This window comes from Ictidomys tridecemlineatus, chromosome 3 (assembly GCF_052094955.1).
Source record: "Ictidomys tridecemlineatus isolate mIctTri1 chromosome 3, mIctTri1.hap1, whole genome shotgun sequence".
In the NCBI taxonomy this organism is placed as follows: domain Eukaryota; kingdom Metazoa; phylum Chordata; class Mammalia; order Rodentia; family Sciuridae; genus Ictidomys; species Ictidomys tridecemlineatus.
In genome coordinates, this window is record NC_135479.1 from 78333384 (window position 1) to 78347846 (window position 14463).

General features: G+C 36.9%; 1 protein-coding gene across 4 annotated transcripts in view; it reads right to left on the minus strand.

Annotated features, from left to right (window-relative positions):
- Pik3r4 (phosphoinositide-3-kinase regulatory subunit 4) overlaps positions 1-13236 on the minus strand; it is a 70195-nt gene extending 56959 nt beyond the window's left edge. The window contains exons 1-4 of one of the 4 annotated variants that reach the window (XM_005327000.5): positions 13164-13236; positions 12717-12933; positions 11029-11801; positions 2921-3054 (exon numbers count right to left, since the gene is read on the minus strand). In XM_005327000.5, the coding sequence (XP_005327057.2) occupies positions 2921-3054; positions 11029-11761 (867 nt within the window). In that variant the 5' untranslated portion in view covers positions 11762-11801; positions 12717-12933; positions 13164-13236. Of the gene's footprint in view, positions 1-2920; positions 3055-9676; positions 9798-11028; positions 11802-12716; positions 12934-13074 lie in introns of those variants that run through there. The other 3 variants (XM_040269802.2, XM_078043294.1, XM_078043295.1) reach the window with 3 other exon arrangements.
- Between the last annotated feature and the right edge of the window lie 1227 nt (positions 13237-14463).

Here is a 14463-nt window from a genome sequence, read left to right on the forward strand (position 1 = left end):
AACACCACAAAAAATAAAAAATAATGTAAAAGAGATATTAAGCCAGGCATGGTGGCAGACGCCTGAAATCTCAGCAGCTTGGGAGGCTGAGGCAGGAGGATCGAGATTCAAAGCCATGAGGCTCTGAGCAACTCAGTGAGACTTTGTCTCTGAATAAAATACAAAATAGGGCTAGAAATGTGGCTCAGTGGTTGAGTACCCCTGACCCCTGAGTTTAATCCCTGTTACTCAAAAGAGAGAGAGAGAGAGAGAGAGAGAGATTAAATTCCGTGAACAATAGAAATAACACATACCTAATCTGAATTTATTCTGTTTTCTAGTATCATAAGGAAATAAAAATTTTTATTTATTTTTTATTAGAGCATTATAATTATACTTAGTATGTGGGTTCAGTTTGACAAAATCATACATGCAAGGAATTTGATTTCAATCACCATTTCCCACCCTCACCTTTCCACCTCTACTCTACTAAATAGGAAACAAAATTTTAATAGAATATAGTTTAAACTTTCCATTACTTAAAGATATAGAATATCATAAAGATGTATCTGGTTATTTGAGCTTTCTGATTATATTCTATATTACATATTACTATGTTGAAAAGTAACCTAAAACAATTACCTTCACATTTGGATTAAGTCTTAAAGATTAAACAAATTTACTCCCTTGACAGTTAAGAAAATGTCGGCCCAAAGACATATGAAGTTACTTTGCCAAATTAATAAGTGCCTAACAATGAGGGTCTCCTTCCATTTCCATGCAATTTCCCTTTTCTCTCCCTTTCCCCCCCCACCTCATGTCTCTGTTTAATGTTAATCTTTTCCTCCTGCTCTTCCTCCCTGCTCTGTTCTTAGTTGCTCTCATTATATCAAAGAAGACATTTGGCTTTTGTTTTTTAGGGATTGGCTAGCTTCACTTAGCATAATCTGCTCTAGTGCCATCCATTTCCCTGCGAATTCCATGATTTTGTCATTTTTAGTGCTGTGTAATACTCCATGGTGTATAAATGTCACATTTTTTTTATCCATTCATCTATTGAAGGGCATCTGGGTTGGTTCCACAGACTAGCTATTGTGAATTGTGCTGCTATGAACATCGATGTGGCAGTATCCCTGTAGTACGGTCTTTTAAGGTCTTCAGGGAATAGTCCGAGAAGGGCAATAGCTGGGTCAAATGGTGGTTCCATTCCCAGCTTTCCCAGGAATCTCCGCACCAATTTGCAGTCCCACCAGCAATGTACAAGAGTACCCTTTTCCCCACACCCTCGCCAGCACTTGTAGTTGTTTGACTTCCTAATGGCTGCCAATCTTACTGGAGTGAGATGGTATCTTAGGGTGGTTTTGATTTGCATTTCTCTGACTGCTAGAGATGGTGAGCATTTTTTCATGTACTTGTTGATTGATTGTATGTCCTCCTCTGAGAAGTGTCTGTTCAGGTCCTTGGCCCATTTGTTGATTGGGTTATTTGTTATCTTATTGTTTAGTTCTTTGTATACTCTGGATATTAGGGCTCTATCTGAAGTGTGAGGAGTAAAAATTTGTTCCCATAATGTAGGCTCCCTATTTACCTCTCTTATTGTTTCTCTTGCTGAGAAAAAACTTTTTAGTTTAAGTAAGTCCCATTTGTTGATTCTTGTTATTAACTTGTGAGGGGAATGGGAAAAAAAACAAGGAGAGAAATGAATTACAGTAGATGGGGTAGAGAGAGAAGATGGGAGGGGAGGGGAAGGGGGATAGTAGAGGATAGGAAAGGTAGCAGAATACAACAGTTACTAATATGGCATTATGTAAAAATGTGGATGTGTAACCGATGTGATTCTGCAATCTGTATTTGGGGTAAAAATGGGAGTTCATAACCCACTTGAATCTAATGTATGAAATATGTCAAGAGCTTTGTAATGTTTTGAACAACCAATTAAAAAAATAAATTAAAAAAAAATTAATAAGTGCCACATTCATAGACCAAAAAAGTTAGGAATGCCAATTTATAATCCAATGTACTCTTTACTGCTCATGAGCTAAAGTGGCTTCTGCAGAAGCATCTTGTTTTTTTAATATTCACCACTTTTAAGAGAAATTAAAATATATTCTATATTTCCCTACTGTCTTAAAGAGTATTCTAAATTCACCATCATCTTTTCCATGAATCAAAGTCATTATAACAAGCATCAGTTACTATATAACTAACTTAAAAAAGATATCCTCAGCCAGGCATAATGGAGCACACCTGTAATCCAGTGGCTCAGAAGGCTGAGGCAGGAGGATCTCAAGTTTAGAGCCAGCCTCAGCAACTTGGCAAGGCCCTAAGCAACTGAGAGAGGCCCTGTCTCAAAATAAAATACAATAAGGGCTGGGGATGTGGCTCAATGGTTAAGTGACCCTGAATTCAATCCCCAATACAAAAAAAAAAAAAAAACAAAGATGTCCTCAAACAGTAATATGTGTGTGTTTTAAGTGACCACCCATAGAATTTCTCATGCCTATTCTGCTATACAAATTTTTGATTTTATAAATCCTCTTCCAGGCTTGCCCTAATTCAATTTTATATGAAATGGCCCTACACTATTATTATATTATATTCAAATTGATGTTTCCTGTCTCCTTCTTTTCTTACTTACAAGCTCTATGTAGGATAATCTCTCTAAAATCCAGGCACCTATTTGCAAATCTATCTAAAACATAGATGAAGATTATAAAAGAAAATAGATAACAGATTCTTTTTTTTTTTAAGTCAAATGATCTCTGCACACAACAGGAAAAACATCAGTATATTTCTCCCTAATAAAGTAATAATAGGCTACTTGTACTCATCTATGTGTTACTTCTTTTTTCCAAATTTATACATTCCAAGAGCAGACAAATGCAAAGGCAGGGACACGGTCCTATAAAGACTCTAAGGCAAATATTTGTAACATAGTTACCAATTCTCTGATACTGCGATCTTCAATTTTATTTAGCACTTGTTCAGGGAAAAAATGTCCATTTCTATAAGCCAAAAGTTGAGAGAGATCAAACAATGGTACACCTTCTGTAAAAAGCTCAGCTATCACACAACCTGGAAAACAGCAGATATCATTCCATTAGAAATGAGAAGCAAGAGATCATGCAACATAGGCCAGAATTCAGAAAATTCATAAAACTCAAAATGCCAAACCCCAAATAAAATGAATTCAAATTTTTAATGCAACACATAACTAGAGTAAAATAGATATCTACTGCTTGATCGTTAGTTTCTAGAGAATAAAGTAAAAAAAGGGCACTTAATTTATCTCCCTTTAACGTAAACTTATGTAAAATTACTTATGTAAATATACCTTTTGTAAAATTACTTTCCAATTCTATAATTTAAAATGGTGATATCATACAATATATTTTATATATACATATATTCGTAACAAAAAGTCACTAGAAACTGTTTCTGAGTAGAGATATATAGATATTTTAAGTTCACGAGGATCTGCTAAGAAGTCATGTCTGGTAATTCATTTATTCATCATTAAACAAAAAGTTGAATGATTTCTACTATAAACTAGGTACCAGTAGTAAATAAAATCCCAGCCCTCATGAAGCCTTCATTCTAGAAAGGGAGAGAGAAAATGAATAAATGAACAAATATGAAATGTGAAATACTAAGGCATGTGGCAGTAAAATTTGAGGTGAAAGAAGAAATAACTCAATTATTTTGCACTAAGATATTCTTCAAACCAGAAATTTTAAAAAGCATCTACATTCCCAAAAGAAAAAAAAACAATTTAATTGAATCATCATATTACATGCATTTAAGTCTTAAAGAAACTATTAAATAGCCTAACCTCAGTCTTCATATTTGCAAGTTGTCTCTGCCCAAAATACTATTCTCCCACATATCTCAGCTGCCTTTTTTAATCACTTGTTTAAAACTTCAAAACACCAACCACAATATCATTATATTTATATGATATAAATGAATATATCATATTAATATAAATTTAAAAGATGTTTAAAGCACATTCCTTTTTCCCTGAAAAATACTATTTTTCTCCAGAACATCAACTGTTAGATTATATGGTGTTTCTTCATTGTCTATACATTCACTAGAATGCAAACTCCATTAGGAAGAGATATTTATTTTGTTCACTGAAAAATTCACAGCAACTAAGATCCTGACGTATAATACCCAATAAATTTGTTAAAACTAATTTTTATCTGTACAGTGTCAAATTTTAGAATAAAAAATTCCATTTTTAGAATAAAAAATAACCATGCTATTAAAAACACCATAATTGACAAGTCAGAGAAGACCTGAACAATACTGTATGCCAACTGGATCTAATAAACATCAATAGAACACTCCACTCAATAAAAGCAAATTTTTCTCAGGGGCACATGGAACACTCTCTAGACCAGACCTATACTAGGCCACATAACAAGGCTCAATACCATGGTTTGGATATTGGTTTAAGTGTCTCATATGTTCAATTTTAATCTTTATGAGGTATTAAGAGGATTAAAACTTAGTATCTGACTATGATGTTCAGAGGTGGAACCTCTGGGAAGTAATCTGGATTCAAGTTATTAGGGTAGAGCCCTCATGATTAAATCCTGGTAGCTTCAGAAGAAAAAGGAGAGAAACCAGATACACAAAGACGCATGTACAAACTCTGTTCCTGGCTATATGAAGCCCTGCACTACCTCAGGATTCTGCCAGCACCAGATATGGCCCCTTGACCTTGTACTCCCTGCCCCCCACGGAAACATGACCAAAAATAAGTCTCTTTTTTTTTTTCTTAAAAAGTAGCCTGCCTCATGTATTCTGTCAGAGTAGTGAAAAAAGAGACTAACACTCATTAAATTTAAAAGGAATGAAATCATTCAATGCCTTTCAAGCCACGATAAAATAAGAAATGTGAAGTGGGAGACAATTTGAAAAATTCACAAATATATAGAAATTAACATAATCTTAAACAGATCAAAGAAAATTATAAAATACTTTGAGATAAATGAAATGAAAATGCAAAATAAGAAACTTAATGGATATAACTAAAGCAGAAGAATAAATGCACCACTATAAGTACTAATATTAAAATAGAAGAAAGAGCTCAAAAAATTATCCTTAAAACACAAGAAAAAGAAAAGCCAACATAAACACAAAAAATCCTCAAAATATTAGCAAACTTGGGCTGGGGAAGTGGCTCAAGCGGTAGCGCACTCGCCTGGCATACATGCAGCCCAGGTTCGATCCTCAGCACCACATACAAACAAAGGTGTTGTGTCTGCCGAAAACTAAAAAATAAATATTAAAAAAATATTCATTTTCTCTCTCTCTTTCTCTCTTTTCTCTGACTCTCTCTCTCTCTCAAAAAAAAAAAAAGAAAAGAAAAATATTAGCAAACTAGATCTAGGATTAAACACCATAACCAAGTAGAATTTATTCTAGGAATGCAAGCAACTCCTATATATGAAAGTCAATAAATGAATATATCATATTAATGTAAATATTAATGTAAATTAATAATAGGGAAACACAAAATCATCTCCATGGAGACAGAAAATACATTTGCAAAATCCAACACTTTCATGGTAAAAGTACTCAACAGATACAGGATACATATAAAAGTCCCATAGCTGATAACACAGTCGTAAAAAATGGAACAAAACAAAGATGTCAGCTCTCACCACTTCTATTCCTGTTGTACTGAAGGTTCTAGCCACTGAGAAAGTGGGGGGAAAAAGATACAGAAAGGGAGAAAATACTTGCAAATCATTTCTTTGATAACAGACTTGCATCCAGTATACATAAACTCTTACAACTCCATAATAACAAGAGAAATGTTTTAAAAAGACAAAGCAAGATTTGAATAGAGGTTTCTCCAGAGGAAATATATGAATTGTCAACAACCATATGAAAAGATGTTGGGCTGGGACAATGGTAGAGCATTTGCCTAGCATGTGCAAGGCACTGGGCTTGATTCCAATACCACAAAAAAACAAAACAAAACAAAACAAAGATGTTTAACATCATTATTAGGGAAATGCAAATCAAAACCATATTAAGTATTATTTCATATCTACTGTAATCGATAATTAAAAAGATAAGTGTCAAGAAGGATGTAGAGAAAGAAACTGGAGCCTCAGACATTGCTGGTGGAAATATAAAATGGCACCACTTTGAAAAAGCCTGATAATTTCTCAAAATGCACATTAAGTTACTATACGATCCCACAATTTCAAGATGTTGAAAACGTAAGTTCATACCAACACCTATACATGAATGTTTGTTCACAGAAGCACTATTCAAAAAAGCCCAAGAGTGGAAACCACGATGTCCAGCATACAATGGAATATTATTATTCACCCATAATATTATTATTCACCCATAACATATCACAACATGGAAAACCTTGGAAACATGCTAAGTAAAAAAGAAGCTCAGAAACAAAAGGCCACATATTGTATGACCACATATATATGAAATGTCCACAACAGGAAAATCTGTAGAGAGATTTTAATAGTTGCTAAAGGCCATAGAGAGAGAGAATGAGAAGGGAGTACTAAGGGTTTTCCTTCTGGAGTGTTGAAAATGTTCTAGAATTAGTGATGATGGTTATACAACTCTACTAATATATTTAAAATCACTTAATTGTACAATCTAAAAAGGTAAATCTTATAGTATGTAAACTATATCTCTGCTAAGAGCCACACCAAGTAATATGATGCATGGCATTTTTGGTTGAAAGGTGACGCCAGCTAGCCATTGAGATGATATGATTATGTTAAGATTTGCATTCATATTAATATTGGACTCCTGCTGTTCACCTCGGCCTGCTACGGGACTCCTGAAGAGTTCCCATTGGTTGGGAAAGTACAGTAGGAGGGAATTCCGGGGGAGGAACTTCCTCTGGGGTTCCGGGACAACGCCTCGCATGTGGATTGGCAAGCTTCCCAGGGCGTATGGGGCATTGGCGGCAGTTTCAAAAAATAAAGTTTGTTCCTGCTTGAGTGGCTCGTGATTTTGTGCCCAGCCAGACTGCGGCATATCTCAATAAAGTTAGATTTTTTAAAAGAGCATATAGGATATGCTACCTTTGTGTAAGAAGGAAAATTGAAAAATTGTATTATGTGTATACATATATGTGTGTATATATGTGAACATGCATGTGCATATTTTCTCCTTACTTTAAAGAAACAAAACACCAAAGGGTAAAACAAAAAACAATGAAGTTGGTTACATACACTGAGAGGGGAAAATGGGATTAGAAGGGATACTTCACTTTTAGTGTAATTTTGACTCTGAAAAGCATACTGATATTCCCATTCAAAAAATTAAATCAATAAGAATGGGAATGAAAATAAATTGAAAAATGGTGGATCTAAATGTATTTCATCAGGATATCATAAACACAATAAAAGAAGGCCAAAATGGAGCTGGCCAAAAAGAAATGCTGACCCATACTTATCCAAGAGTATATCATAAGACTCTCCTCATTCCAAAGGGGTTCTGCCCCATAACCTCAAAGGAGGAATTCTACACGGAAAGGCCAAGAAGATTACTGAAGCAGCCAGTCCTTCCTGGGTATCCCCACACAGTCTACTAGAATTAGCTTATACTTTTTATCCAATCATATTTTGACACAGTTGTCCATGCTTCAATCATGCCTATGCAATGAACTCTCCATGAAAATCCAAAAGAGGGTTCAGATATAGGGTTCGGATAGCTTCCCAAATGCAAGGTTCCTGCAGGATGGCATGCCCAGAGAGGGCAGGAAGCTTCCAAGCCCTTTCTCCCACACCTCTGTCTACCGTAACAGAACACTCTAATAGCAATAAGCACTATATGGTAACATTTAATATCATTCATTACACACTAAAAGAGCTAAGGTTCCTTGGGAAAATATCCCTTAAGTTTCTTATTTTGCATTTTCACTGAGACAAGGTAGATTCAGTATCTTGTGCCAAAAAGAAATGCTAAAAAAAAAAAAAAAAAGATGAGTATGTCACAAGGACACAGGAGTCAACCTGAAAGGGAATTCCACAAGCCAAATCTGAAACAACCAGCACACCAAAATAATTAAGTACAGTAACAAATATGCCTGGCTGAAAAATTAGTAATTAATGAGTTCATGCCAATTATAAATAAATGGAACGAAAGGATACATCAGATAACACCCAAAGAAGGAATATTCAATTAAAAAACAGAGGGGAAGCCAAGGGAGAGCCAGGCACTGTGGTGCATGCCTGTAACCCCAGCAACTTGGAAGGCTGAGGCAGGAGGATTTCAAGTTCTAAGCCAGCCTCAGCAAGTAGTGAGGCCTAAGCAAATAATAAAAATTAAACTAAAAAACTAAAAAGGGCTGAGGATGTGACTCAATGGTTAATCACCCATGGGTTCAATCCCTAGTACCAAAAAAAAAAAAAAACAACCCACAGGAGCTATATATAGTTTATAGTTCAGTGGTAGAATGAATGCTTAGTTAGCATACATGAGGACCAGCACCAAAACACATACAGCAAAGGAAGAAAAAGGGATCAGGAGTGGAGAATGGGGAACAGGGGGACACTAATAAATATAAAATCTGATGAAAACCAAACCATTTGAAAGAGGGCTCTACTCATTAAGTGACCAGAGTCAGCAGAATACATACACTTCACTTCTCCCAAACCAGTAGTCAGGGACCACAATTACTAGCTTGAGGGGGTAAAAAGCAACATTCCAAATTCAAAGATTCAAGTCTTAAGAGTTCTGGAAGGTAAGACAAAAGCCATCCATCTATTTTTCAAACAAACAGAAAGGCCTACCTTTAGCCAAAATGTAGGACTCTTTAGTTTTCAAAAACAAGCCCTGAGTTAAGAATTTGGAAGTGTACAAAATAATACACACAAAAGGGATCAATATAAACTTGCCAGCCCCTGAAATTTTAAATCTATGAATGAGAATGATCCCCTGAAGTTAGAAACTAATCAGATTTCTAAGTTAAAGGAGTATTATTTATAAAGTTAATAAGTTTAAAAAGTAAAAATGGTTCAATAAAAATTTAGATAAATGTATTAGTCAACAAAGTTTAACTCTGATTCAGTTTATACATAAATGTGTGTGTGTATGTGTGTATTTTTTTAAGTGAAATGGAAGTATGTTCCACATGTAATAAACTAGGTCCTCTCAAGAGACAAAACCCAGAGTTTTCCACATGGCAGGTTTTTATGTTTCCTCTGGAAATCTCCCACCTCATATTAAATTTCTAATCCTGTTATACATGTTGAGTATCCCTTTCCAAAATGCTTGGGACCAAAAGTGTTCCATATTTAGGAGTTTGTTTGTTTGTTTTAAGAGTTTGGAATATTTGCATAGACTTTACTAGCTGAACATTTCTTACCCAAAATTCACAACTGTGCAAACATTTTGCACTATTAGGAAGGGTCAAAGATTTTAAGATTAGAAAGGATCAACCCATATTTACAACCTGGAGGCTGAATCTATCCTATCAAGAACACTCCTCAGGGTTATCTTGGGAAACAGATTAGTGAATTGAATGGACCAACATAGGTGAAATTCTATGCAACAATTCATTCTCCTAGATGAAAGTCTTCTTCACTAATTATATTACTTTTCCTAAATCATCTAAAATTTGGCTCAATTTATATTTTTCTTTAGTAAATCTATGGTTAAAAATAAGGTTATATCAAATCATCACAAAATTTACCAGAAATTACACTGAAGCCAGAGTTCATATGGTGTGTCAGAATACTATCTTCAATCCACTTCTGCTCTTTATCCCAGAAGTTCCTAGATAACCTGTAGTCCCTAGCCCAGGTTCATGTGGTCTGCATACATGAAAAAAAATATATGAATGCATGGTACATTTTACCAGAGACATAGTCCAGTAATTTTTTAAGGCGATCCAAAAAGAGCTCAAGAATCATTTCTCTACTAACTCTCTTGGCTTACAAACTCATTCCATTGGCTACAAATAGTATTGCTTAATAATTCCCAAATATCCATCTCCATCTCCAATTTCTTCTAGTCACCAAACTTTTACAGCCTATTGTGTATCTTCTCTCTACACCACCAACTATCTAGCAAACAGACCTCATTATCTTTTCACTCCTACCTGTTCTTCCTCATGTGTCTCCTATCTCAGGACCAACATTGCCATCCACAGTTTCTCCAAAAGCAAAGGAATTGAATGTTCATGACTTTGTCTTCTAGTCACAAAATCCTAACAAGTCTATTTACTATCCCTTAAACATTATCATTTCTGTCTATTCCCTCCAACTCTGCCATAACCTTAAATCAGGCACGATCATTCTTAACCAAGATTGTGACAGTTTTCTCCTAAATTGTTTTCTGTCTCCAGTGTGGATCGCGGGCAATTTACTCCCTATGCTTTATCAATGTTTTGTCTAAAACACATATCCACACATGCCCATGCCACACCCTTTCTTATCTATATTCCTGATACACTAATCTACTTGAAGTGTCCCACCACATCAGTATATCATGCTCTGGCCTTTAAGCCTTTGTATAAACAAGACTTTCTGCTTGAAACAAACTACCCTACCAAAACTAACCCCTAGTCATCTCAATTTAAATGTCAGTCTTTTCATAGAAGTCTTCCCTGATCTTGCCTCTCTACCCATCAAACCCCCATGTAGACTTATTTAAGCACCTATGTGTTTCAATAAAACACCCTAGGCTTATTACCACCATAGCAAACACCAAAGTGAAATGTCATCTTAAAAGAGTAACATATATCATCCATCAGATAGAACACTATCTGACACTACACTAGAACTACACAAATACTTTTAAATATTATATTAAAAGTAATATAATTAATGTTCTTTGCATTTTCTGAGTATGTAACATGGCCAGTGAATGATGCATCTATCTGAAATGGTATATGAGGACATACCAAGAAATTAATTTTTGAACATCTGGTAACTTAAAAATAAGCTACATTTCTATGTTTGGCAGTTTAAAAGGCTTAATGAGCTGTTAATTTACAAATGAACTGTTAATTTGCAAATAAGCAAATGTGACCAACTCAAATACCTGCTGAAAAGATGTCCATTGCTCTCTTCAATTCTCCTCTTGTTCTCTGATTGCTATTTAAGTCTACAAGTGGAGTTGAAGGATCTCTCATATACTCTAACTCAGTAGCAAACATACCACCATCAACAAAACGTTCAGGAGCAATGTAGCAAGTCCTCCTCCTTGAAGTATCAAAGAAATAGTTGAAATCTGCTGGGTTGTCCTCTGGAAGATAAGTGGGTTTAAAACTGGCAAAATCAGTTAGAAGAACCCAATTCCAACTGGTAACCATAACATTCTCAGTCTTGATGTCCCCATGACGAACTCCAGATTTGTGTGCCTGGTCCACAGCTGTCAAGACCTGGAAAGCAATCCAGCGTTTCTCAATGTTATTTAAGAATGGACGGGTACTGATGCGATCATAGAGGTTGTCTCGCACATATTGCCTAAACAACATAGCTGCTTTCTCAGATGCTTTTTCTGCTGCTTTCTGGAAAGGAAGACAGTTCTGTGCAGAGTGCAGCCTGATTTTTAGTTCCTCCAGCTCTTGTTTATAGCTGGTTAATGGCAATGTGGGATCCTGAATTGCAAAGACCTTCACAACCACCAGGCCTTCTCGATGCTTTGCTCGAGCAACTTTAAAAAATCGAGTACTTCCAAGGCTTTTATCATATTCAAAGTCGTGGATGTCGGAGAAATAACTCTCCACAGAAAGAATCTGGGAAGGAGCAATGCCAGCAAGTTGATTTCCCATGATGGCAATATTTCTGGATCAGTAAGTTAGGATACAATACCTATTTAAAAGAAAACAAGTGAGGGAGAAGAGAAGGAATTAAAAAAAGAAGGGAGAAAAGAAAAACAATATTTGGTCTCTTCCAGAAAGATAAATGTACAATATTTCTCTTCCACTGAGAGCATGTTACCTAGCTTTCTGAGCAATCTCTAAACTTCAGACACATTTAACTACACAGATCTCTTACTATTTTTTCTAAAAAGATGCTGTTATTTCATGTGGTCCTTTCTACGAGCTCAAATGTACTTACATAGATCCCCTCAACATTAAGCTGAAAATGTTAAAATGTGTATTTACTGATATTTGGATTTAAAATATTCATGAGCTTTTTACTGTGCTTGGGGCTATGGGGGTCACAAAAATAGAATATGACACAGCCCGTGCTAAGAATCTGCAGTTTGTTGGCGGGGGAAGACAGACGTATTAAAAGCTCACAACCAAGATTCACCTAATACAGGCAGGTCACTGAGTACCTGAAAGTGTAAGGCTAAGAGCCACAAAATCAGTATCTCCTGGGCCCTTCCAGTCTAATTCCAGTATGTTCTCCCACCTGTCTAAAACAAGGTGCAGAGTCAGGCATGGTGGCACGCGCCTGTAATCCCTGCAACTCCAAAAGCAGTAGTTGGAGAATCAAATGCCAGGCCAACTTCAGTAACTTAACTTTTGACCCTGTCAAAAAACTTTAAAAATTAAAAGGGCTAGGGAAGTAATCTGATGGTAGAGCCCCCCTGAGTTCAATCCCCAGTGCCAAGGGGGTAAAAAAAAATCAAATAAAGCGCCAACTCCTCAGGTTTGCAACAAGAAACCAAGCCAGAGATGTTTCAAAGAAAAAAAAAAAAAACATTTGCCCAGCGTTTTCAGGTTTGCAGAAAATTAAGTCCCCCAACCCCACCTCTACGCAATATAAACATTTTACCCTAGGCGTCCGGGAACTGTCAAAAATCGCTGAATAGCTCACAGTGAGGTCATGGCAGGACAAGTGGGGGCCTGGGCGTGGAAGGGCGTCAGCTACTGGGAAAGTTGTTCTCTCTGAGGGGGTCTTCCTTCAAAGGCAGGACTTGAGAAGTTAGGGAAGGAATGCAGAAATGTCTCAATCTCCTCTCCGGCGGCCCGCAGAGGAAAGGCAAGGCACACTGAAAAGATTCCACAGACACTTAAGTACTTAGCCCCGCAGACCCCCTACCCCGCCCGCCCTGGGGGCCCCCGCGTCCCAGAGCCTCGTTTCCTCTCGCACGGGTCGCTAGACCCCTCCGAGCCCTCCTCCGAGGCCTCACCACCAGGCAGGGAGGTAGAACCGGCGCGGGTGGCGGGGCGGGGGGTTGGTGACCGCCAGCGAGTCCCAGGAAAACACTACTTGACGTACTTCAGCTTGCAGCAAACGCCGAACTCCCGGGAAAGCAGCCCGTCTGACCCCACTTCCTGTCTCAGAGCGGAAGTGACGCCTGAGACTTGAGGAAGCGCGCCCTAGGAAGCTGGTTGCTAGGAAACGAGGAAAGGGGATGGGCCCAGGGAGACCAGAAAAGAGAAAGGGGGATGAGCTGGCTGAGAGAAGTTGGAAAAAGAAAATAAGTTTCTTCCGTTCCCAAATGCTGAGAATTCTGACATACCCCACAATCTGCTTGGACGCCTCTTCACTTCCGGGACACTAGAACAGAGTTCTCTTTTTCCCACAATTTTTTATTGATGCATTCTAGTTGTAATAATGATGGGATTTGGGTTACATATTCATACATGCACACAATATAACGATATAATTTGGGCAATATCATCACCAACACTTATGCCCTCCCTCTCGTCCTCCCACTCCCTGGTCCCTTTCCACTACTGATCTCCCTTTGATGTTCGTGAGATCCTCCCTCTATACACACACTTTTTCTTTTTTCCTCTCTATCTTCTGCATATGGGAAAAAAAAAAAAACTATGTCCCTTGACCTTCTGAGTTTGACTTATTTCTCTTAACGTAATGGTCTCAAATCCCATTCATTTTCCTTCAAAATGACATAATTTCATTTTTCTTCATGTCTGAATCAAACTCTCCTATGTATATTTACCACATTTTCTTTATTCATTCATTCTTCCATGGACACCTAGGTTGGTTCCATTGTTGGGCTCTTGTGAATTGTGCTACTATAAATGTGAATATGCAAGTATCACTATAGTAAGAATTGTTTAATTCTTCAGGATAAATACCAAGGAGTGGTACAGTTGAGACATGTGGTAGTTCCATGCCTAGTCTTTTGAGGAAACTCCATACTGATTTCCATAGTGGTTGTACTAATTTACAGTCCCACCAACAGTGTGAAAATGTAGAACAGAGTTCTTTAAGAAAACTCACAGATATGTTTAGGAAATTAATATATCTCAAAATGAATTTTTAAGAGGCTTATTGAGATAGAACTTAACATACTCTAAAGCTCACCTATTTAAAATGTACAAATCAGTAGTTTTTATCTGGACATTTCATTTATGTAGTATACAACATGTAGTCCTTGTGACCATTTTTTTTCTGTACTAGGGATTGAACCCAGAGGTACTCTACCACTAAGCTGCACTCCAAGTCTTTGTTATTTTATATTTTTTTATTTTGAGGCAGGTCTTGCAAAGTGCTAGAGACTGGCTCCACACTTGTGATCCTCCTACCTTAGCCACGCAAGTCACTGAGA